The sequence below is a fragment of the Bufo bufo genome, chromosome 4 (genome assembly GCF_905171765.1).
Source record: "Bufo bufo chromosome 4, aBufBuf1.1, whole genome shotgun sequence".
In the NCBI taxonomy this organism is placed as follows: domain Eukaryota; kingdom Metazoa; phylum Chordata; class Amphibia; order Anura; family Bufonidae; genus Bufo; species Bufo bufo.
In genome coordinates, this window is record NC_053392.1 from 564,444,438 (window position 1) to 564,471,302 (window position 26,865).

General features: G+C 45.1%; 1 protein-coding gene across 1 annotated transcript in view; it reads left to right on the forward strand.

Moving 5' to 3' along the window:
• Positions 1-26,865, forward strand: part of LHCGR (luteinizing hormone/choriogonadotropin receptor) — a 345,065-nt gene that overhangs the window by 264,412 nt on the left and 53,788 nt on the right. The window contains exons 8-9 of the mRNA XM_040430298.1: positions 11,798-11,872; positions 24,452-24,637. Of these exons, the coding sequence (XP_040286232.1) occupies positions 11,798-11,872; positions 24,452-24,637 (261 nt within the window). The remainder of the gene's footprint in view (positions 1-11,797; positions 11,873-24,451; positions 24,638-26,865) is intronic.

Below are 26,865 nucleotides of genomic sequence, written 5' to 3' on the forward strand. Positions count from 1 at the left end.
TGCCCTCAGTGGGTCACTTGCAAATAGTCTATGTAGACATAATGTATTTGAAGTCCTATAGAACACTCCGTAGTTGTTTTGTAGATAACAATGCGGCCACTCAGAGCAATATATCAAAGCTACTTCGTATCCAACTCGGAAGTAACATAGTAACATAGTACATAGTACATAAGGCCGAAAAAAGACATTTGTCCATCCAGTTCGGCCTGTTATCCTGCAAGTTGATCCAGAGGAAAGCAAAAAACCCTGTGAGGTAGAAGCCAATTTTCTCCACTTTAGGGGAATAAAAAATTCCTTCCCGACTCCAATCATGCAATCAGAATAACTCCCTGGATCAACTAGTAGCTATAGCCTGTAATATTATTAAGCTCCAGAAATACGTCCAGGCCCCTCTTGAATTCCTTTATTGTACTCACCATCACCACCTCCTCAGGCAGAGAGTTCCATAGTCTCACTGCTCTTACCATAAAGAATCCTCTTCTATGTTTGTGTACAAACCTTCTTTCCTCCAGACGCAGAGGATGTCCCCTCGTCACAGTCACAGTCCTGGGGATAAATAGCTGATGGGATAGATCTCTGTACTGACCCCTGATATATTTATACATATTAATTAGATCTCCCCTCAGTCGTCTTTTTTCTAAAGTGAATAACCCTAATTTTGATAATCTTTCAGGGTACTGTAGTTGCCCCATTCCAGTTATTACTTTAGTTGCCCTCCTCTGAACCCTCTCTAGCTCTGCTATGTCTGCCTTGTTTACAGGAGCCCAGAACTGTACACAGTACTCCATGTGTGGTCTGACTAGCGATTTGTAAAGTGGTAGGACTATGTTCATATCACGGGAATCTATGCCCCTTTTGATGCAACCCATTATCTTGTTGGCCTTGGCAGCAGCTGCCTGACACTGGTTTTTGCTGCTTAGTTTGCTGTTTATTAAAATTCCTAGATCCTTTTCCATGTCAGTGTTACCGAGTGTTTTACCATTTAGTATGTACGGGTGACTTGCATTATTCCTTCCCATGTGCATAACCTTACATTTATCAGTGTTAAACCTCATCTGCCACTTATCTGCCCAAGCCTCCAATCTATCCAGATCCCTCTGTAGTAGTATACTGTCCTCATCAGTGTAAATTACTTTACACAGTTTAGTGTCATCTGCGAAAATTGATACTTTACTATGCAAGCCTTCTACAAGATCATTAATAAATATATTGAAGAGAATAGGGCCCAATACTGACCCCTGAGGTACTCCGCTAGTGACAGTGACCCAATCTGAGTGTGTACCGTTAATAACCACCCTCTGTTTTCTATCACTCAGCCAGTTACTTACCCACATACAGATGTTTTCTCCCAGTCCGAGCATTCTCATTTTCTATACTAACCTTTTATGCGGTACAGTGTCAAATGCTTTGGAGAAGTCCAGATATACGACATCCATTGATTCGCCGCTGTCAAGTCTAGAACTCACCTCCTCATAGAAACTGATTAAATTAGTTTGACATGACCGATCCCTCACGAAGCCATGCTGATATGGCGTTATTTGCTTATTTCCGTGAGATGCTCTAATATAGCATCTCTCAGAAAACCTTCAAACAGTTTACCCACAACAGATGTTAAACTTACCGGCCTATAGTTTCCAGGCTCTGTATATGGCCCCTTTTTGAATATTGGCACCACATATGCCACGCGCCAATCCTGTGGGACATTCCCTGTCAGTATAGAGTCTGCAAATATCAGAAATAAGGGTCTGGCTATGACATTACTTAATTCCTTTAGGATACGGGGGTGTATGCCATCCGGTCCTGGAGATTTGTCTATTTTAATCTTTTTAAGTCGCTGATGTACTTCTTCCTGGGTCAGACAGGACACTTTTAATGGGGAATTTATTTTTGCATTCTGCATGTCATCTGACAATTTATTTTCCTCAGTGAATACATTGGAGAAAAAAATATTTAACAGCTTTGCTTTCTCCTCGTCGCTCTCTGCGACTCCCCCCTCATTACTCTTTAAAGGGCCAACACCTTCAGATTTATACTTTTTAACATTTATATAATTGAAGAACATTTTAGGGTTAGTTTTACTCTCTTTGGCAATTAATCTCTCGGTCTCTAGTTTGGCCGCTTTTATTTGTTTTTTACATGTTCTATTTTTTTCCTTATAGTTTTTCAGTGCTTCCGTGCAACCCTCCTGTTTTAGTGTTTTATATGCTTTCTTTTTGTCATTTATTGCTTTCTTTACAGTTCTGTTTATCCACATTGGTTTCTTTTTGTTCCTTAACCTTTTATTACCATACGGTATGTACCTCTCACAATGAGTTTTTAGGATGTTTTTAAAGATATCCCATTTTGTGTCTGTATTTGTGAGGACTTTGTCCCAGTTAGTTTGGCCTATGGCCTCTCTTAGTTGGCTAAATTTAGCTTTTTTGAAGTTTGGTATTTTTGTTCCTCCCTGTAGAAAGGCTCTTTTGAATGATAATTGGAAGGCTATTACTTTATGGTCACTATTTCCCAGGTGTCCCCCGACCTGCACGTCTGTTGTTCTGTCAGGTCTATTGGTTAATACTAAGTCCAGTATGGCCGTCCTTCTAGTCGGGTCCTGAACCAGTTGGGAGAGGTAATTGTCTTTGGTTATTGCCACGAACCTGTTTCCCTTATGAGATATACAAGTTTCAGTTTCCCAGTCTATATCTGGGTAGTTGAAGTCCCCCATAATAACCACCTCATTATGATTTGCCGCCTCGTCTATCTCGTTTAGTAGTAGATTTTCTGTGGACTCTGGTATATTAGGTGGTTTATAGTAAACTCCTATTAGTAATTTATTGTTGTTTTTAGCTCCATGTATCTCTACCCATAGTGACTCCACATGTTCATGTCCCTCACTTATATCTTCTCGGACTGTGGGCTTTAGACAGGACTTTATATAAAGGCAGACCCCTCCCCCTCTCCGGTTTTGACGATCCTTTCTAAACAGACTGTAACCTTGTACATTAACTGCCCAGTCATAGCTATCATCCAGCCATGTCTCAGTTATTCCCACTATGTCATAGTCCTCCTCACACATCACTAATTCCAGTTCACCAGTTTTATTAGTCAGGCTTCTGGCATTAGTATACATACATTTGAGAGGTTTATGTATATTTTTTACCCTACACCTTTCCTTCTGAACTGTTCTAGTCCCTCCTTCCATTCCTCCCCCATTCTTATTACCTTGCCCCCAGTCTCTATCTGCACTATCTTCCCCTCCTATAACGTAATTACCCTCCCCCCCAGTCCCTAGTTTAAACACTCCTCCAACCTTCTAGCCATCTTTCTCCCCAGCACAGCTGCCCCTTCCCCATTGAGGTGCAGCCCATCCCTACGATAGAGCCTGTAGCCGATAGAAAAATCGGCCCAGTTCTCCAGGAACCCAAACCCCTCCTTCCTACACCAGTTCTTGAGCCACTTGTTAATCTCCCTAATCTCCCATTGCCTTTCTTGTGTGGCTCGTGGTACAGGCAGTATTTCGGAAAATGCTACCTTTGAGGTCCTTGCCCTCAGCTTTTGACCTAAATCCCTGAAATCATTTTTAAGGACTCTCCACCTACCTCTAACTTTGTCATTGGTTCCGATATGGACCATGACCGCTGGATCATCTCCAGCCCCTCCCAGTAATCTGTCAACCCGATCCGCGATGTGTCGAACTCTAGCGCCAGGAAGACAGCACACTGTTCGGCGATCACGGTCTTTGTGACAGATTTCCCTATCTGTTCCCCTAATAATGGAGTCTCCCACTACCAGCACCTGTCTGGCCTGCCCTGCTCTCCTGGTTCCCTGCTTACTGGAGCTGACATTCCCCTGACTGGCAGAGGAAGTGTCCGGCTGCAGCAGTGCCGTCCCCGGACTGACATCCCCCTCATCTGCCAAACGTGCAAACTTGTTGGGGTGTGTCAGATCAGGGCTACCCTCCCTGGCACTCTTCCCTCTACCCCGCTTTCTAACTTTTACCCAGCTAGCTACCTCACTTTCCTCAGCCTCCTCTCTGTCACCCTCCCCCTCATCTACCCCAAAGAGTGCTTGCTCGGTGAGAAGCAAACTCTTTTGCAAATTATCAATGCCTCTCAGTGTTGCAACTTGCCCATTTAGAGACTCGATCTGCGATTCCAAACGGGTAATTTGCTCACATCTAGAACAAAGATATACACCCTCGAACGGCTGTTCCAGGACTGCATACATCATGCAAGATGTGCACTGGACTGCGTTGTAAATTGTGCAACACATACTAAATGGGGATTACAACAGTAAAAAAGTAAAACAGTATAAATGATTTAGATTTAGACCCTGTCTGCTGTAGTTGAAGGACCACGTAAAATTAAGCCAACAACACACAAGGAAATTATATCCAACCTTAGTTTCCAAACTCCTTTTCTTAAACTCCTTTTCCTACCTGATTCCTGGTATTCACTACCGCTGTCGCGTCTCAGAGTCCTCCACGAGAGGCGAGCTGCGCCGGCTGCTTCGGCGTCTTGCGTCAGCCGTCTCGCACTGATGATGTCACACCGTCGCAGGATTAAGCAGGCAGGGATAATACCTTGATCCGTAGTTGTATGCTGGAGCGGTCCTTGTAACTGCAAAGATATTTCTCCTTTTTATATTGTTATCGCATGGCCATGCAATGGAGATCCAAAAGATTAGGTGGACGCTTTTCTTCTTAACACCAGACGCGTTTCGGGGCGTCTACACCCCTTCCTCAGTGGTGAAACATATTGGGGGAGCTCCAGTTTTGATATTTTTGATTAGGTTAGGCAGGGATCCCGTCGCGGTGAGGAGTATCTGCAGACCCCTCTAAAACCGCGACCACAAATGGTGGAGAGTTGTGTTTAAGACAGATAAAGATGAAAATAATGATTGAAAACGACTGATTAAGTGACCTCTAAACATAAAATTCCATCAAGACGAAAAAACGGATCGCTAGAATATTAAGCAAAAGGTTGATGGATGTATGTTAGGGAGGCAGAATAAATGGGTGAATTGAACCCTTAGCTCTGCCCTGTAATGGTGTAGTGGTGTAATGGCCTATAATGTCTCTGTAGGATAGTGATAATTGTGTCACAGTGTCTCCTAACTGGGTAACGCTGGACTCCTGGCTTCCTGGCTCACTTGCAATAAATTTGAGTGTATTGATAGTAGGAGTAATAGAGGAATTTTGCAGAAGAACTGATGTTCAGACCTTTAGATACAGTTCAAATTTTTCTTTACTTAAATTAACTTGCATCCAAACAGTATACAGCTTTGGTCTCTTGGTCCCAGCAGGTTTTGGCAATGATTGGCAGGAATGAGTGCTTCTGCTTTAAATGTGACCTCTGTTGTGTGGGGAACAGACTAGATGAGGAGGGAATAGCTTCTCCTAGGTCTCTGGACTTATCTCTCAGATGGATTCTTAGGGGATGCTTTCTTCCTAGAATTCTGGAGGTTATCTGTAGTTTTCTGCTTTTCTCATCCAGCTGAGCTGAAGGTGCTCAGACTGGGAATATGGCCAAGTCTCAGCCGAGACCAGGTCCTTGCTGTCTTCCCTATGCAGGGGAACAACTCACACACACCCTACCTCTAGCAGGGGGTGGGCTACACTCACTCTAACTTCCTTCTCCACCCATGCTGCAGGATATGGGAACTGCCCACTTCGCTCACAGAGGGGGAGCTAAACTGGAATAATCCATTCCAGCCTAGATTCACTAAACACTATGCTGTACTTGCCAATAAGTTGCTGCCACCTACTGGTAACCAGGCAAATTACAGGAACAATTACATTTAACACAGTTTCATGTGCACATTTGTGGAAGACATGAGAAAAATCATATCTGATGACAGTATAATGGCTCTTAGAAGATATTAGCGGGGTAGAGGCGTGTAGTAACACTACTCTGGGGTGTTACACTTGTGTCCTGTCTACTCCGTGTGACTCCAGTATGAGCTAGGTCTGCAGCACTTTTAGGACACCAATAAACGGTGTGCTCGTGTGGTGCTTGTGAATTGCCCGTGCAGCATTCAACTACCACATGGCTGTCTGGGCCATAGAGGGCTCTAGTTAAACTAATGAAGACGGCATTGTTTAGGTGGTCTGCATTGTTAATGGGGGGGCGTATAGATTAAGACTCTGAGTCCAAATTAGCAGTGTCTTTTTTTATTTTTCCAGTACTTGGGGGAAGCAGACCAGGGCTGCTAATAAGGGCATCTGTAAAGCTTTGTCACACATTGTGGCTGTATTACAGCCAGATCCCCCATAACAGTGTCATCCATAGATCCCCCATAACAGTGTCATCCACAGATCCCCCATAACAGTGTCATCCACAGATCCCCCATAACAGTGTCCTCCACAGATCCCCCATAACAGTGTCCTCCACAGATCCCCCATACGTTTGTCATCCACAGATCCCCCATACGTTTGTCATCCACAGATTCCCCCATACGTGTGTCATCCACAGATTCCCCTATACGTGTGTCATCTACAGATTCCCCTATACGTGTGTCATCTACAGATTCCCCCATACGTGTGTCATCTACAGATTCCCCCATACGTGTGTCATCTACAGATTCCCCCATACGTGTGTCATCTACAGATTCCCCCATACGTGTGTCATCTACAGATTCCCCCATACGTGTGTCATCCACAGATTCCCCCATACGTGTGTCAGGCCTCTTGCACACAAGCGTTTTTTTTTTCGTTTATGTTCCGTTTTTTGCGTTCCGTATACGGACCCATTTATTTCAATAGATCCGCAAAAAAAAGGAAGGTACGCCATATGCTTTCCATTTCCGTATTTCCGTTTTTCCATTCAAAGATAGAACATGTTCTATTATTGTCCGCATAATGGACAAGGATAGTACTGTTCTATCAGGGGCCAGCTGTTCCGTTCCGCAAAAACGGAATGCACACGGACGTCATCCGTATTTATTGTGGATCCGTTTTTTGCGGACCGCAAAATACTGAAAAAGCCATACGGTCATGTGCAATATGCCTTATTCACAGATTCCCCTATAACAGTGTCATCTACAGATCCCCCATACGTGTGTCATCCACGGATCCCCCATAACAGTGTGTCATCCACGGATCCCCCATAACAGTGGGTCATCCACGGATCCCCCATAACTGTGTCATCCACAGATCCCCCATAAGGGTCCATTCACACGTCCGTAAGTGTTTTGCGGATCCGCAAAACACGGACACCGGCAATGTGCGTTCCGCATTTTGCACCGCACATCGCCGAAACTCTCATAGACAATGCATTTTCTTGTCTGCAATTGCGGACAAGAATAGGACATGTTCGGATCCACAAATGCGGATGCGGACAGCACATTCCGGCTCTGTTGAAAATGAATGGGTCCGCACCCGTTCCGCAAAATTGCGGAACGGATATGGACCCATTTTGCGGACATGTGAATGGACCCTAACAGTGTGTCATCCACGGATCCACCATAACAGTGTGTCATCCACGGATCCCCCATAACAGTGTGTCATCTACGGATCCCCCATAACAGTGTGTCATCTACGGATCCCCCATAACAGTGTGTCATCCACGGATCCCCCCATAACAGTGTGTCATCCACGGATCCCCCCATAACAGTGTGTCATCCACGGATCCCCCCATAACAGTGTGTCATCTACGGATCCCCCATAACAGTGTGTCATCCACGGATCCCCCCATAACAGTGTGTCATCTACGGATCTCCCATAACAGTGTGTCATCTACAGATCCCCCATAACAGTGTGTCATCTACGGATCCCCCATAACAGTGTGTCATCCACGGATCCCCCCATAACAGTGTGTCATCCACGGATCCCCCCATAACAGTGTGTCATCCACGGATCCCCCCATAACAGTGTGTCATCCACGGATCCCCCAATAACAGTGTGTCATCCACGGATCCCCCATAACAGTGTGTCATCCACGGATTCCCCCATAACAGTGTGTCATCCACGGATTCCCCCATAACAGTGTGCATGTCCAGTATTATCTCCATTCACAGCTATTGAATTTTGAAAAAATAGCAGAGCCAGTGATCAGCTATTTTTCAGAACACTCATAGCATAATGGAGGATGACCATGCATGCACATTGTGCTCTCCCTTCACTTCAGGGGCTTGGTTGGGACAACCCCTTTTTTTCAGCTTGTGGTTTTATAAACTGCACCGTGGAAAAATAGTGCCCTGGCCATTCATAATGCGGGGTCCATGTCCAGAATTTCCATTGAAAATGGGAGGGAATAAAAATCCACGCCAAAATTGCATCAAAATAAGTCAGAAAAAAAACACATCCAAAAAAAACTGATGCAGATTTTTTTAAGCACAGAAAATACTCTGTGTGAACATACCCAAAGAGGCTGCAGGATCAGCAGCTTACAGTGGAAAGGCTAAATTGAGAGAATGTGGCATTCTACAATCAGCTGCTCTGGTTGCAACTGCTGCCCATGCCTGCAAAATCCTGAAAGACTACTGGTCCAATATTTCAGGACTTTCAATTTTGCCCAGGGCCACACTTTGTCTAAAACCGTCCCTGACCGGGATGATGACAGAGCAGCGATGATGGATTGGACTGGCGGAGGAAGGGAAGGAAAGTTTTTTAATTATTTTACCAGGCTCCCCATGACTTTGGTGAAGTTAAAAAAAACTCTATCAACCCCTCTAAGTCCTAGTCATTAGGCCTCATGCACACGGCCGTAGTTATGGTCCGCATCCGAGCTGCAGTTTTGGCGGCTCGGATGCGGACCCATTCACTTCAATGGGGCCGCAAAAGATGCAGACAGCACCCCGTGTGCTGTCCATATCCGTTGCTCCGTTCCGTGGCCCCGCAAAAAAAATATAACGTGTCCTATTCTTGTCCGCGCTTTAAAACGCTCAGGTCTGAACCCAGCCTAAAGGTGTAGTATAAACTTTGCAGTCCTGCATATGAGGAACACTGAGGGAAACATCCACATTTTTTGTGAAGACCAGGGCTTGCACAACAATTTGGGATTTTTCTACAATGAAAGAGACGTAAGGCTGGAAGCACAAATGTAGGTACAGTTTCTGATGCAGATTTTGTGACTCAAAGCCAGAAGTGGAGCCAACAGAAAGAAGAAGCAGAAGGCCATTCATTTTGACTTCACTCCTGGCTTCAGGTGGAAAAACAACTGCCACAAAAATAGCATAATGTGGGGGGAGATTTATCAAAACGAATAGAAAGGAAAACTGGCTTAGTTGCTCATAGCAACCAATCAGATTCCAGCTTTCATTTTACAAAGGAGCTCTGAAAAAAGAAAAGTGCAATCTGATTGGTTGCTGTGGGCAACTAAGCCAGTTTTCCTTTGTACCAGTTTTGATAAATTTCCCCCGTCATTCCAGTATAACATTGGTAGCCTGTTCTTAGGATAGGCCATCTATAGTCGATTTAAGGCGTCCCTCTGGATCTCCAACATTGTGCTGATTCTCAGGTGTTCCAGAGGTCAGCCCTCCACCAGTCAGTCAATTATAGCTCAGGCCGAGTTCACACAGTAAGTTATTTGGTCCGTTATTGTGAGCCAAATTACGGGTCAAAACCACAGAGCAGGTGCAGATCTTTCCATTATACCTGATCCCTGTCTAGGCTTTATTATTGGTTTTGTCTCACAATAACTGACCAAATAAATGAAGTGTGAATTCAGCTTTGCGGCTCATTAAGGCCGGATGCGTTGTGGCAAACCCGCGCGAGTAGGTATCCAATTGCAGTCAGTTTTGACTGCGATTGCGTTCCGTTGTTCAGTTTTTATCGCGCAGGTGCAATGCGTTTTGCACGCGCGTGATAAAAAACTGACTGAGGTATCCAGACCCAGATTTGGGTTCGGTGTTGTGTAGATGTTATTATTTTCCCTTATAACATGGTTATAAGGGAAAATAATAGCATTCTTTAATACAGAATGCTTAGTAGGTGGTCAATTGAGGGTTAAAAAATAAAAAATAATTAACTCACCTCCTCCTCTTGATCACGTAGCTGCCGGTCTCTTCTTACTACTTTAATCATGAGCTGCCGGCTAAAGGACCTGTGGTGACGTCAGATCACATGGTCCAATCACATGGTCCATCACCACGGCACTCTGATAGAAAATGCCTATTCTTGTCCACAATTGCAGACAAGAATAGGACATGCTCTATCTTTTTTGCGTCTGAATGAGCCCTTAGTCACAGAGCACCCCTTTAAGAGGGTTTTTCACTTTTTTGGGGGTGTTTGGGCCGACTCCCACCCCTCCTGGCCAGACCAGCAAAGGAAAGCAGCTACCTGCCACTGGGCCCAGCTCCTTCACTTCCACACACCATTGCCTTGCTTGGGTCCTTTAGGCCCCTTTCACACGGGACAGTTTTCCGCACGGGTGCAATGCGTGAGGTGAACGCATTGCACCCGCACTGAATCTGGACCCATTCACTTCTATGGGGCTGTGCACATGAGCGGTGATTTTCATGCATCACTTGTGCGTTGCGTGAAAATCGCAGCAAGCTCTATTTAGTGTATTTTTCACGCAACGCAGGCCCCATAGAAATGAATGGGGCTGCGTGAAAATCGCAAGCAGCTGCAAGCAAGTGCGGATGTGGTGCGATTTTCACGCACAGTTGCTAGGAGACGATCGGGATGGGGACCCGATTATTATTATTTTCCCTTATAACATGGTTATAAGGGAAAATAATAGCATTCTTAAAACAGAATGCATAGTACAATAGGGCTGGAGGGGTTAAAAAAATAAATAATAATAATTTAACTCACCTTAATCCACTTGTTTGCGCAGCCCGGCTTCTTCTGTGAGGAAAAGGACTTGTGGTGACGTCACTGCGCTCATCACATGGCCCATCACATGATCCATCACCATGGTGATGGATCATGTGATGAACCATGTGATGAGCGCAGTGACGTCACCATAGGTCCTTTTCCTCCTGGACAGCAAAGAAGAAGACAGAAGAGAAGCCGGACTGCGCGAACAAGTGGAAGAGGTGAGTTACATTTTTTTTATTTATTTTTTTATTATTTTTAACCCCTCCAGCCCTATTGTACTATGCATTCTGTTTTAAGAATGATATTATTTTCCTTTATAACCATGTTATAAGGGAAAATAATACAATCTACACAACACCTAACCCAAACCCGAACTTCTGTGAAGAAGTTCGGGTTTGGGCACCAAACATGCAGATTTTTCTCACGCGCGTGCAAGACGCATTAAAATGTTTTGCACTCGCGCTGAAAAATCGCACATTTTCCCGCGACACACCCGCATCTTATCCGGGCCAAAAACATGACGCCCGTGTGAAAGAGGCCTTACTGTTGACATCCACTTTGACACTGCTGCAGCCAATGACTGGCTGCAGCGCTAGCCTGCCTACCTTGCGTTACATGACCAATTGACAACGCAAGGGGGGCAGGTCACCAGTCATTGGCTGCAGCCAGTCAAAGCGGATGTTGACAGTTGGGGGACCTTAGTGAGGCGGCGGCGGCGGCGTGGGAGAGAAGGAGCCGGGACGCAACGGCAGGGAGCAGGTACATAAGTCTGCGTCCCTTTGCAGGTCTAGTCAGGAGTGGGGATCTGCCTAAACACCCCCCAAAAGGTGAACATCCCTTTAAGAGGCCCTGTATTAGAAATGTCCAGTTACAAACTCATAGGTATGCAGTATTTTCAGTTAGCTTCACTTGGACCTAGAAAAATCCTGCTTGTAACAACGGGAGAAGTGGCTTCACTCCAGGCAAAGTATTAGTATGCAGGAGCTCATGACTATTAAAATTGAATTTCTATGGAGAAAATGTAGTGTAATTAATATCTGTTGCATGCAGGTTTCTTAATGACAACAAAAATCTACAACGTTTCCATAATGATGCCTTAAAGGGAGCTACTGGACCAAATCGCTTGTAAGTACAAAAGTCATTTAGTTTCTTCTTCTCAGACGTGTATTAATAATTCTAAAAAAATCATTTCTTCAATTCATACACCGAGATCAATTCAGCTGAGCACGGAGCGGCCTATTCGCTTTTAGTCAGAAGTTTAGGAATGTGTGAGGATAGCGAGCATTAATTATTTCAGCTTTCCTGTTTCGTAAAGGTAAAAATAAGAAGCGTAAACCTTTAAAGGTTATTAAAGGGATTATCTGAGATGTTGATTCTGATGACCTATCCTCAGGATCGATCATCAGTATCTGATCGGTGGGGGTTTGTAAAGGCAGTGTCGCTCATGTGAGTGCCGCAGCCTTTCCCATGCTCACCAAGTACAGCCGCTATACGGTGGACGTCGCTGTGCTTGGTGAGCTGAAAGAAGGTCGCAACACTTCTCAAACAGCTGATCAGTGGGGGTCCTGGGGGTCGGACCCCCACCGATCAGATACTGATGACCTATTCTGAGGATAGGTCATCAGTATCAAAATCTCGGAAAACCCCTTTAACCACCTCCGGACCGCCTAACGCAGGATCGCGTTCCGGAGGTGGCAGCGCTGCGCACAGTCACGCATATATGCGTCATCTCGCGAGACGCGAGACTTCCTGTGAACGCGCACACACAGGCGCGCGTGCTCACAGGAACGGAAGGTAAGAGAGTTGATCTCCAGCCTGCCAGCGGCGATCATTCGCTGGCAGGCTGGAGATGTGGTTTTTTTAACCCCTAACAGGTATATTAGACGCTGTTTTGATAACAGCGTCTAATATACCTGCTACCTGGTCCTCTGGTGGTCCCCTTTGTTTGGATCGACCACCAGAGGACACAGGTAGCTCAGTAAAGTAGCACCAAGCACCACTACACTACACTACACCCCCCCCGTCACTTATTAACCCCTTATTAGCCCCTGATCACCCCTGATCACCCCATATAGACTCCCTGATCACCCCCCTGTCATTGATTACCCCCCTGTCATTGATCAACCCCCTGTAAAGCTCCATTCAGACGTCCGCATGATTTTTACGGATCCACTGATAGATGGATCGGATCCGCAAAACGCATCCGGACGTCTGAATGAAGCTTTACAGGGGCATGATCAATGACTGTGGTGATCACCCCATATAGACTCCCTGATCACCCCCCTGTCATTGATTACCCCCCTGTCATTGATTACCCCCCTGTAAAGCTCCATTCAGATGTCCGCATGATTTTTACGGATGCACTGATACATGGATCGGATCCGCAAAACGCATCCGGTCGTCTGAATGAAGCCTTACAGGGGCATGATCAATGACTGTGGTGATCACCCCCCTGTCATTGATTACCCCCCTGTAAAGCTCCATTCAGATGTCCGCATGATTTTTACGGATGCACTGATAGATGGATCGGATCCGCAAAACGCATCCGGACGTCTGAATGAAGCCTTACAGGGGCATGATCAATGACTGTGGTGATCACCCCATATAGACTCCCTGATCACCCCCCTGTCATTGATTACCCCCCTGTCAAGCTCCATTCAGACGTCCGCATGATTTTTACGGATGCACTGATAGATGGATCGGATCCGCAAAACGCATCCGGACGTCTGAATGAAGCCTTACACGGGCGTGATCAATGACTGTGGTTATCACCCCATATAGACTCCCTGATTACCCCCCTGTCATTGATTACCCCCCTGTAAAGCTCCATTCAGATGTCCGCATGATTTTTACGGATGCACTGATAGATGGATCGGATCCGCAAAACGCATCCGGACGTCTGAATGAAGCCTTACACGGGCGTGATCAATGACTGTGGTTATCACCCCATATAGACTCCCTGATCACCCCCCTGTCATTGATCACCCCCCCTGTCATTGATCACCCCTCTGTAAGGCTCCATTCAGATATTTTTTTGGCCCAAGTTAGCGGAGTTTTTTTTTTTTTTTTCTTACAAAGTCTCATATTCCACTAACTTGTGTCAAAAAATAAAATCTCACATGAACTCACCATACCCCTCACGGAATCCAAATGCGTAAAATTTTTTAGACATTTATATTCCAGACTTCTTCTCACGCTTTAGGGCCCCTAGAATGCCAGGGCAGTATAAATACCCCACATGTGACCCCATTTCGGAAAGAAGACACCCCCAGGTATTCCGTGAGGGGCATATTGAGTCCATGAAAGATTGAAATTTTTGTCCCAAGTTAGCGGAACGGGAGACTTTGTGAGAAAAAAATAAAAAATATCAATTTCCGCTAACTTGTGCCAAAAAAAAAAAATTTCTATGAACTCGCCATGCCCCTCATTGAATACCTTGGGGTGTCTTCTTTCCAAAATGGGGTCACATGTGGGGTATTTATACTGCCCTGGCATTCTAGGGGCCCCAAAGCGTGAGAAGAAGTCTGGTATCCAAATGTCTAAAAATGCCCTCCTAAAAGGAATTTGGGCACCTTTGCGCATCTAGGCTGCAAAAAAGTGTCACACATCTGGTATCGCCGTACTCAGGAGAAGTTGGGGAATGTGTTTTGGGGTGTCATTTTACATATACCCATGCTGGGTGAGAGAAATATCTTGGTCAAATGCCAACTTTGTATAAAAAAATGGGAAAAGTTGTCTTTTGCCAAGATATTTCTCTCACCCAGCAAGGGTATATGTAAAATGACACCCCAAAACACATTCCCCAACTTCTCCTGAATACGGCGATACCACATGTGTGACACTTTTTTGCAGCCTAGGTGGGCAAAGGGGCCCATATTCCAAAGAGCACCTTTAGGATTTCACAGGTCATTTACCTACTTACCACACATTAGGGCCCCTGGAAAATGCCAGGGCAGTATAACTACCCCACAAGTGACCCCATTTTGGAAAGAAGACACCCCAAGGTATTCCGTGAGGGGCATGGCGAGTTCCTAGAATTTTTTATTTTTTGTCACAAGTTAGTGGAAAATGCTTATTTTTTTATTTTTTATTTTTTTTCATACAAAGTCTCATATTCCACTAACTTGTGGCAAAAAATAAAAACTTCCATGAACTCACTATGCCCATCAGCGAATACCTTGGGGTCTCTTCTTTCCAAAATGGGGTCACTTGTGGGGTAGTTATACTGCCCTGGCATTCTAGGGGCCCAAATGTGTGGTAAGGAGTTTGAAATCAAATTCTGTAAAAAATGACCTGTGAAATCCGAAAGGTGCTCTTTTGAATATGGGCCCCTTTGCCCACCTAGGCTGCAAAAAAGTGTCACACATCTGGTATCTCCGTAATCGGGAGAAGTTGGGGAATGTGTTTTGGGGTGTCATTTTACATATACCCATGCTGGGTGAGAGAAATATCTTGGCAAAAGACAACTTTTCCCATTTTTTTATACAAAGTTGGCATTTGACCAAGATATTTATCTCACCCAGCATGGGTATATGTAAAAAGACACCCCAAAACACATTCCTCAACTTCTCCTGAATACAGAGATACCAGATGTGTGACACTTTTTTGCAGCCTAGGTGGGCAAAGGGGCCCATATTCCAAAGAGCACCTTTCGGATTTCACAGGTCATTTTTTACTGAATTTGATTTCAAACTCTTTACCACACATTTGGGCCCCTAGAATGCCAGGGCAGTATAACTACCCCACAAGTGACCCCATTTTGGAAAGAAGAGACCCCAAGGTATTCGCTGATGGGCATAGTGAGTTCATGGAAGTTTTTATTTTTTGTCACAAGTTTGTGGAATATGAGACTTTGTATGAAAAAAAAAAAAAAAAAAAAAATCATAATTTTCCACTAACTTGTGACAAAAAATAAAAAATTCTAGGAACTCGCCATGCCCCTCACGGAATACCTTGGGGTGTCTTCTTTCCAAAATGGGGTCACTTGTGGGGTAGTTATACTGCCCTGGTATTCTAGGGGCCCAAATGTGTGGTAAGGAGTTTGAAATCAAATTCAGTAAAAAATGACCTGTGAAATCCGAAAGGTGCTCTTTGGAATATGGGCCCCTTTGCCCACCTAGGCTGCAAAAAAGTGTCACACATCTGGTATCCCCGTACTCAGGAGAAGTTGAGGAATGTGTTTTGGGGTGTCTTTTTACATATACCCATGCTGGGTGAGAGAAATATCTTGGTCAAATGACAACTTTGTATAAAAAAATGGGAAAAGTTGTCTTTTGCCAAGATATTTCTCTCACCCAGCATGGGTATATATAAAATGACACCCCAAAACACATTCCCCACCTTCTCCTGAGTACGGAGATACCAGATGTGTGACACTTTTTTGCAGCCTAGGTGGGCAAAGGGGCCCATATTCCAAAGAGCACCTTTCGGATTTCACAGGTCATTTTTTACAGAATTTGATTTCAAACTCCTTACCACACATTTGGGCCCCTAGAATGCCAGGGCAGTATAACTACCCCACAAGTGACCCCATTTTGGAAAGAAGAGACCCCAAGGTATTCGCTGATGGGCATAGTGAGTTCATAGAACTTTTTATTTTTTGTCACAAGTTAGTGGAATATGAGACTTTGTAAGAAAAAAAAAAAAAAAAAATCATCATTTTCCGCTAACTTGTGACAAAAAATAAAAAGTTCTATGAACTCACTATGCCCATCAGCGAATACCTTAGGGTGTCTACTTTCAGAAATGGGGTCATTTATGGGGTGTTTGTACTGTCTGGGCATTGTAGAACCTCAGGAAACATGACAGGTGCTCAGAAAGTCAGAGCTGCTTCAAAAAGCGGAAATTCACGTTTTTGTACCATAGTTTGTAAACGCTATAACTTTTACCCAAACCATTTTTTTTTTACCCAAACATTTTTTTTTTATCAAAGACATGTAGAACTATAAATTTAGAGCAAAATTTATATATGGATGTCGTTTTTTTTGCAAAATTTTACAACTGAAAGTGAAAAATGGCATTTTTTTGCAAAAAAATCGTTAAATTTCGATTAATAACAAAAAAAGTAAAAATGTCAGCAGCAATGAAATACCACCAAATGAAAGCTCTATTAGTGAGAAGAAAAGGAGGTAAAATTCATTTGGGTGGTAAGTTGCATGACCGAGCAATAAACGGTGAAAGTAGTGTAGGTCAGAAGTGTAAAAAGTGGCCTGGTCTTTCAGGGTGTTTAAGCACTGGGGGCTGAGGTGGTTAAGGAGGCGCTGTCTCCTCTCCTGACATGGATATTTTAGTATTCTATATTTGGATCATTTTTGGATTCTTTTCTAATAACTCTGTGTTGTGCCTTTCCTCTGGATGTTTCCCTCCGTGTTCCTCATCTGCAGGACTGCAAAGTATATACAGTATTACACCTTTAGGCCACCAGCACACATCGCGGAATACATTTGGATGAAAGTTTGAGAAATCTCATCCACATGCTGGGAAAAAAATCTGCGGCAAATCCGCAACAAAGCTGTATGAGACACATTCCACTGTGGAAATTCGCCCAGCGTTGATGTATCCAAAAAGTACCACAGTCATGAAGCACAAAATGATTAAAGGGAACCTGTCACCGGGATTTTGTGTATAGAGCTGAGGACATGGGTTGCGAGATGGCCGCTAGCACATCCGCAATACCCAGTCCCCATAGCTCTGTGTGCTTTTATTGTGGTAAAAAAAGATTTGATCCATATGCAAATTAACCTGAGATGAGTCCGGTCTATGACTCATGTCAGGGACAGGACTCATCTCAGGGTAATTTGCATATGTATCAAATCGTTTTTTTTACACAATAAAAGCACACAGAGCTATGGGGACTGGATATTGCGGATGTGCTAGTGGTCATCTAGCAACCCATGTCCTCAGCTCTATACACAAAATTCCGGTGACAGGTTCCCTTTAAATGTCCCTCTTTTCGACCTGAGGTATAGAATTACATTATAACATGTACAGTATTAAACAAGAAAGTGTTTATCGGGTCCCTATCTATATATTAGACCCTGCTGTGTATATTATTTCATCATTTGATGCAATTTTGATTTTAGAGATTTCTATATTCAAATACTTTTTGCATCATTGTTCGCTAAGAAAACTATAAAAATGTCTAAATATTCAGGAAAAATAGATCTTTCACATACTGAGCCATAAGTGTCCCTCTTTGACCATACAAAAAGTTGGGAGGTTTGGTTTTATGGGAAAAGATTCAGCATAACTTGTATCTCCTTCAATTAAATTCCTGCTCATTCTGGGCTTTGAGGTCAAGGAGACGGTCCTATCAGTGACTGACAGCTCTCTATGTATACACAGTCACAGAGGGAAGGCTGTCATCACTGATAGGACCGACTCCTTGTCTTCAGTCAGTGACTGACAGCTCTCTATGTACAGTCGTGGCCAAAAGTTTTGAGAATGACACAAATATTAGTTTTCACAAAGTTTGCTGCTAAACTGCTTTTAGATCTTTGTTTCAGTTGTTTCTGTGATGTAGTGAAATATAATTACACGCACTTCATACGTTTCAAAGGCTTTTATCGACAATTACATGACATTTATGCAAAGAGTCAGTATTTGCAGTGTTGGCCCTGCTTTTTCAGGACCTCTGCAATTAGACTGGGCATGCTCTCAATCAACTTCTGGGCCAATTCCTGACTGATAGCAACCCATTCTTTCATAATCACTTCTTGGAGTTTGTCAGAATTAGTGGGTTTTTGTTTGTCCACCCGCCTCTTGAGGATTGACCACAAGTTCTCAATGGGATTAAGATCTGGGGAGTTTCCAGGCCATGGACCCAAAATGTCAACGTTTTGGTCCCCGAGCCACTTAGTTATCACTTTTGCCTTATGGCACGGTGCTCCATCGTGCTGGAAAATGCATTGTTCTTCACCAAACTGTTGTTGGATTGTTGGAAGAAGTTGCTGTTGGAGGGTGTTTTGGTACCATTCTTTATTCATGGTTGTGTTTTTGGGCAAAATTGTGAGTGAGCCCACTCCCTTGAATGAGAAGCAACCCCACACATGAATGGTCTCAGGATGCTTTACTGTTGGCATGACACAGGACTGATGGTAGCGCTCACCTTTTCTTCTCCAGACAAGCCTTTTTCCAGATGCCCCAAACAATTGGAAAGAGGCTTCATCGGAGAATATGACTTTGCCCCAGTCCTCAGCAGTCCATTCACCATACTTTCTGCAGAAGATCAATCTGTCCCTGATGGTTTTTTTGGAGAGAAGTGGCTTCTTTGCTGCCCTTCTTGACACCAGGCCATCTTCCAAAAGTCTTCGCCTCACTGTGCGTGCAGATATGCTCACACCTGCCTGCTGCCATTCCTGAGCAAGCTCTGCACTGGTGGCACTCCGATCCCGCAGCTGAATCCTCTTTAGGAGACAATCCTGGCGCTTGCTGGACTTTCTTGGACGCCCTGAAGCCTTCTTTACATGAATTGAACCTCTTTCCTTGAAGTTCTTGATGATCCTATAAATTGTTGATTGAGGTGCAATCTTAGTAGCCACAATATCCTTGCCTGTGAAGCCATTTTTATGCAACGCAATGATGGCTGCACGCGTTTCTTTGCAGGTCACCATGGTTAACAATGGAAGAACAATGATTTCAAGCATCACCCTCCTTTTAACATATCAAGTCTGCCATTTTAACCCAATCAGCCTGACATAATGATCTCCAGCCTTGTGCTCGTCAACATTCTCACCTGAGTTAACAAGACGATTACTGAAATGATCTCAGTTGGTCCTTTAATGACAGCAATGAAATGCAGTGGAAAGTTTTTTTTGGGATTAAGTTAATTTTCATGGCAAAGAAGGACTATGCAATTCATCTGATCACTCTTCATAACATTCTGGAGTATATGCAAATTGCTATTATAAAAACTTAAGCAGCAACTTTTCTAATTTCCAATATTTATGTAATTCTCAAAACTTTCGGCCACGACTGTATACACCGTCATAGAGGGAAGGCTGTCATCAGGGCCGTCTTTTCGAATGGGCACGCTGGGCAGTTGCCCGGGGGCCCCACTTGCCTGGGGGCCCGCCTGCCCAGTGAACCCACCAGCCCACCCCCCAGTTGAATACTAATGAGCGCTTCCATTATGGAAGCGCTCATTAGAACCGAGAGACCAGGAAGTGGTGAACGCTCTGTACTCACCACTTCCTGGTCCTCGGCTGTCGGCTGTGCAGGGCTGCGCACAGCGTGAGGGCGCTCTGTGACCTCACGCTGTGCGCGCCAGTTCAGAGCACAGAGTCGACTGAGGAGAGGCAGGCGGCGTCCAGGAGCAGGAGAGGTAAGTGATTTTTTATTTTATAAGAAAATGTGGCTGCTGGGGGCATAAGGGGGCTAATGGAGAGGCATATGGGGGCTAATGGAGAGGCATATGGGGGGCTAATGGAGAGGCATATGGGGGGCTAATGGAGAGAGGCATATGGGGGGCTAATGGAGAGAGGCATATGGGGGGCTAATGGAGAGGCATATGGGGGCTAATGGAGAGGCATATGGGGGCTAATGAGGCATATGGGGGCTAATGGAGAGGCATATGGGGGCTAATGGAGAGGCATATGGGGGCTAATGAGGCATATGGGGGCTAATGAGGCATATGGGGGCTAATGGAGAGGCATATGGGGGCTAATGAGGCATATGGGGGCTAATGGAGAGGCATATGGGGGCTAATGAGGCATATGGGGGCTAATGGAGAGGCATATGGGGGGCTAATGGAGAGAGGCATATGGGGGGCTAATGGAGAGAGGCATATGGGGGGCTAATGGAGAGGCATATGGGGGCTAATGGAGAGGCATATGGGGGCTAATGAGGCATATGGGGGCTAATGGAGAGGCATATGGGGGCTAATGAGGCATATGGGGGCTAATGGAGAGGCATATGGGGGCTAATGGAGAGGCATATGGGGGCTAATGAGGCATATGGGGCTAATGGAGAGGCATATGGGGGCTAATGAGGCATATGGGGGCTAATGGAGAGGCATATGGGGGCTAATGGAGAGGCATATGGGGGCTAATGGAGAGGCATATGGGGGCTAATGGAGAGGCATATGGGGGCTAATGGAGAGGCATATGGGGGCTAATGGAGAGGCATATGGGGGCTAATGAGGCATATGGGGGCTAATGGAGAGGCATATGGGGGCTAATGGAGAGGCATATGGGGGCTAATGAGGCATATGGGGGCTAATGGAGAGGCATATGGGGGCTAATGGAGAGGCATATGGGGGCTAATGAGGCATATGGGGGCTAATGAGGCATATGGGGGCTAATGGAGAGGCATATGGGGGCTAATGGAGAGGCATATGGGGGCTAATGGAGAGGCATATGGGGGCTAATGGAGAGGCATATGGGGGCTAATGGAGAGGCATATGGGGGCTAATGGAGAGGCATATGGGGGCTAATGGAGAGGCATATGGGGGCTAATGGAGAGGCATATGGGGGCTAATGGAGAGGCATATGGGGGCTAATGATGAGAGGCAGCATATGGGGGCTAATGATGAGAGGCAGCATATGGGGGCTAATGATGAGAGGCAGCATATGGGGGCTAATGAGAGGCATAATAACACTGTCATCCACAGATGCCCCCATAACAGTGTGTCTTCCACAGATCCACCATAACAGTGCGCCTGCGCACTGACGAGAGACAGAAAGAAGGGGAAAGAATCCGCGGAAGCAAGCAGAGGACGGCACAGCAGACGATTGAACAGCTTCTTTTGTAAGTAAATAGTTTTATTATAAATGTATCCCTGCATACCGCAATTCTCTCATATTTTGTAATCTTATTTATATATACTTATTTTGTTTTTGCCCCCCCATTTTTGACTGTGGTATCTTTGTGCCCCCCCTATATATTATTCCTATATTAAACACTGATTTTGTTGAAAGTACCAATAAATATCGCCTTATTGATAATTTGCATTTTTATTCTAGTGCGTGATTGTGTAGACAGGGCCCCAGTGCACTGTATTGCCCGGGGGCCTATAATGCTCTTAAGATGGCACTGGCTGTCATCACTGATAGGACCGACTCCTTGTCTTCAGTTAGTGACTGACAGCTCTCTATGTATACACAGTCATAGAGGGAAGGCTGTCATCACTGATAGGACCGACTCCTTGTCTTCAGTCAGTGACTGACAGCTCTCTATGTATACACAGTCATAGAGGGAAGGCTGTCATCACTGATAGGACCGCCTCCTTGTCTTCAATTAGTTATTTGCAGTCTTCTCTCTATCACTCTGTATACAGAGATAGCTGTCAATCACTGATAGGACTGTCTCCTTAAACTCAAAGCCCAGAACGGGCATGACAGGTCTTTTCTCCTACCATCATCCAGACAGAGTACTGCTGCAGGAGAAATATGCAATAGCTTTATGTGGAGATTACCTCAGGAGAAGGTGACAGAGGGTGTTATACTATATACTGTATACTGTGGGGTGTTATACTATATACTTTGGAGTACTGCATACTGTGGGGTGTTATACTGTATATTGCATACTGTGGGGTACTGCATACTGCGGGGGGTTATATGTATACTGCATACTGTGAGGTACCATATACTGTATACTGTGGGATTTTATACTATATACTGTGGGTGTTATACTATATATTGTATACTGTGGAGTACTGCATACTCTGGGGTACTATATACTGTGGGATGTTATACTATATACTGTATAATGTGGTGTAATGCATACTGTAAGGGGTGTTGTACTGTATAATGTGGGGTACTATATAGTGTATACTGTGGGGATATTATACTATATTCTGTATACTGTTAAGTGATATGGGTATATACTGTATAATGTGGGGTGTTATACTGTATACTGTGGGGTGTTATATACTGTATACTGTGGGATGTTATATACTGTATACTGGGGGATGTTATATACTGTATACTGTGGGGATGTTATATACTGTGTACTGTGGGGTGTTATACTATATACTGCATACTGGGGGATGTTATATACTGTGGGGGTTTTATATAGAGAGATAAGCAAATAAAAAAAAAATTTGATTTGCCGGTTCACCAAATCGAATATATTCGTGGGGAATTACGTTAAAAAACAGCTATTTCCTGGCTGCAGAGAGCCTTTATAGTGGTGTAGAACACTGTGCCTTGCAGTAATACGCATAGGGAGTCTGCTGTGGTAGTGAAATAATACTGTGAGTCAGTATGACATGCAGATGACAGGCATCGCTCTTAGGCCTCTTTCACACAGGCGTTGCATGTGATGTGCGGGAAAAGATGCAGGTGCGTTGCGGGAAAATGCATGATTTTTACCCGCGAGTGCAGAGCGTTTTAATGCGTTTTGCACGCACGTGAGAAAAATCTGCATGTTTGGTACCCAGACCCGAACCCGGACTTCTTCACAAAAGTTCGAGTTTGGTATCAGTGTTGTGTAAATTTTATCATTTTCCCTTATAACATGGTTATAAGGGAAAATAATAGCATTCTTAATACAGAATGCTTAGTAAATTAGGGCTAAAAAAAAATTTGAACTCACCTCATCCACTTGTTCGCGCAGCCCGGCTTCTCTTCTTTTTTTCTTCATTGAGGACCTGGGAGAAAAGGAACATGGTGATGGACCTGGGAGAAAAGGAACATGGTGATGGATCATGTGATGGACCATGTTAAGAGCGCAGTGACGTCACCAAAGGTCCTTTTCTCCCAGGTCCTCAAAGAAGAAGAAAGAAGAGAAGCCGGGCTGCGCGAACAAGTGGATGAGGTGAGTTTAATTTTAAATTTTTATTTTTAACCCCTCCATCCCCAATTTATTTAGCATTCTGTCTTAAGAATGCTATTATTTTCCCTTATAACTATGTTATAAGGGAAAATAATAAAGATTGGGTCCCCATCCCGATCGTCTCCTAGCAACCATGCGTGAAAATCGCACCGCATCCTCACTTTCTTGCGGATGCTTGCAATTTTCACGCAGTCCCATTCACTTCTACGGGGCCTGCGTTGCATGAAAAACGCACAATATAGAGCATGCTGCGATTTTTATGCAACGCACAAGTGATGCATGAAAATCACCGCTCATGTGCACAGCCCCATAGAAATGAATGGGTCTGGATTCAGTGCAGGTGCAATGCGTTCACCTCACGCATTGAGGAAAACTCGCCCGTGTGAAAGAGGCCTTAGAATCACTGCACACTTCACTTATTTGGGCAGTCACGGGGCCAAAACTGCCGGAGCAGGAGGGGGAGGAGAGTATCCGCGGCGGCTTCACACGCAGAATGGTGGGTCCTGAGTGGGGAAGCGTCAGCCGGGGCCGAGAGAGCGCTGAGCATTGAGGCGCACGCTCGTGATGTACAGGGGCCACACGCAGACATGGGCGCCGTGCTGAGGAGACTGCTGGTCTGCAGCCTGATCTGCCTGCTGAAGAGTAAGTGCGGGGTCATGTGACTGCGGAGTCTGTGGGGGCTGAGAGCGAGGGGGTGACTTGGGGCAAAGTCGAGAGAGGAGGTGTGGGCGGCACGGTTGCGTGTGGGGCGGCTGTGATTGGACGGCACACTGTGCATGCACACTTCAATTATCAACGCACACGCACGGACACCAGCCCAGAGCACGCACACAGGGCTTTTATTAGTATACAGTAGATGTGTAGAGACACGACTGTACATTTAACTGTTTTTTCTGGAGGAACTTGGATGTAGACATTTCTGTTTTCTAGAGACATAACATCAACGGCATTAGAGCATCTCCCCGTCCATGGACTGGAATACATCCAGGTCTTAGTGGCAGAAAAATCCTATTATCTGAAGAAATTACCAGCACTGGACAAACTGGCCAACCTGGTGGAGGCCCAGCTGACCTATCCCAGTCACTGCTGTGCGTTTGCTGACATGAGACTAAAGGAGTAAGTACCATATTACATCTCCAAGAATACTAATGATTATAGCATCTCGATGTATAAAAGGGGTTGTCCCACCAAAAAATATTCAGCACCTGGATCTGTATAGCCACTGAGCTATCACTGAAATCTATCTGTATAGCGCCACCTGCTGTTTGCTCTTTCTCTTATTTCTCTGTCCTGCTCACTGAGATGGAAGCACAAGCTCAGTTACATCCTTCAACAGCCAGTAGCTGCAGGAGAAAGGACACGCCCTCTGAGAAAGGACACACTCCCTAAGCTGTCAGCTTGAAATATATCTAGCAGAACAATTGCAGCAAAGAACGGGGAGATCTCCGGATCCATGTGAGGTACAGGGTACAGGCTATAGCTTTGCCAGAAACAGGTTTTCATGTTATGGATGATTTAAATTTTTACGTTAATCATAATATAACCCCTTTAAAGGTTATCCAACCCCTGAAATGCCCCCCCCCCCCCCCCCCATATATGTCGGACCCCTCACACACAATGTACTCACCTGCATCACTTCTGAAGTCCGCACGGCCGTCGCTGCATTTCGAAAACATCCGGCATCGGAGCGGGCAGCCAACAGGCAGTGACAGAGATGAGCCTCCCTAGCATTGCGGCTGATGCTAAACCCCCTCCCCCCCTTCCCGCGCGACATTGTATGTGAGAGGCCCCGGAATATGGGGGGGGTATTTCAGGGGTTGAATAACCCCTTTAAGAATATGTAAATCAGCATATAGGGGATTAGCTGCTATTTTCCCCAAATCTTGTTTCTTGGGTGTGTGACTTTAGTTTAGCTATGGTGCCTACAGCCCCGGACGAAGGCACGCCGTAACGCGTGTCGGGGTAACGCCATCTTTTTCTTTTTAACATCAACATTCTTTTATATGTGAATATTAATTCAATAAAATATTATATTTTATAGGGCTCCAGCTAACAATTATTTGAATAATCAATTAGTTGTCGATAATTTAATCGATTAATCGGGAAAAAACACCAAAATGACAAAAAATATGTGGTTTATATGATTTTTCTTGAAAAATTATGTTCAAAGGCCATATTAAAACAAATTGTGGACGGAACTGTTGTGGAGGATCTGTGGATGGCACTGTTATGGGGAATCTGTGGATGGCACTGTTATGGGGGCATCTGTGGATGGCACTGTTATGGGGGGGATCTGTGGATGGTGCTGTTATGGGGGGGATCTGTGGATGGCACTGTTATGGGGGATCTGTGGATGGCACTCTTATGCGGGGGATCTGTGGATGGCACTGTTATGCGGGGGATCTGTGGATGGCACTGTTATGGGGGATCTGTGGATGGCACTGTTATGGAGGGGATCTGTGGATGGCACTGTTATGGAGGGGATCTGTGGATGGTGCTGTTATGGAGGGGATCTGTGGATGGCACTGTTATGGAGGGGATCTGTGGATGGCACTGTTATGGGGGATCTGTGGATGGCACTGTTATGGAGGGGATCTGTGGATGGCACTGTTATGGAGGGGATCTGTGGATGGCACTGTTATGGGGAGGGGGATCTGTGGATGGCACTGTTATGGAGGGGATTTGTGGATGACACTGTTATGGGGGGATCTACGGATGACACTATATAGCATCTTATGCTATATTTGTCATCCACAGATCTCCCCCATAACAGTGTCATCCACAGATCCCCCTCCCCATAACAGCCCCGGCCCCGCCGCTCACAGCAGTATTCCTTAACCGGCAGTAACTTTTACTTTAAATCACCGCATCTTTATTACCTTACAATGAATCTCCAGTAAAAGGCAGAGCGGGCGGTGGCGTAACGTCACTTACTCACGTGACGGGCCTGCTCCGCCCACTTTATGAATAAAGCAGGCGGATCATGCGCGTCACGTGAGTAAGTGACGTTAACTTACGCCGCCGCCCGCTCTGCCTTTTACTGGAGCTTCATTGTAAGGTAATAAAGATGCAGTGATTTAAAGTTCAAGGACCCGCAGGCATAACGCCTGACCGCCCGCTCCCGCACGCATATCAACGAATCGGCCGATTAGTCGATAACTGGATTCGTTAACAACGAATCTCATTATCGAATATTATCGATAACGTTGATTAATCGTTGCAGCCCTAATATTTTATATGGGTACCTTGTGAGCTCCATTTTTTGGTTTAAGTCTGGTTCTTTAGTGCCTACAGGTAGAGATGAGCGAAATTCTTAAAAATTTGATTCGGCTGCTTTGCTGAAT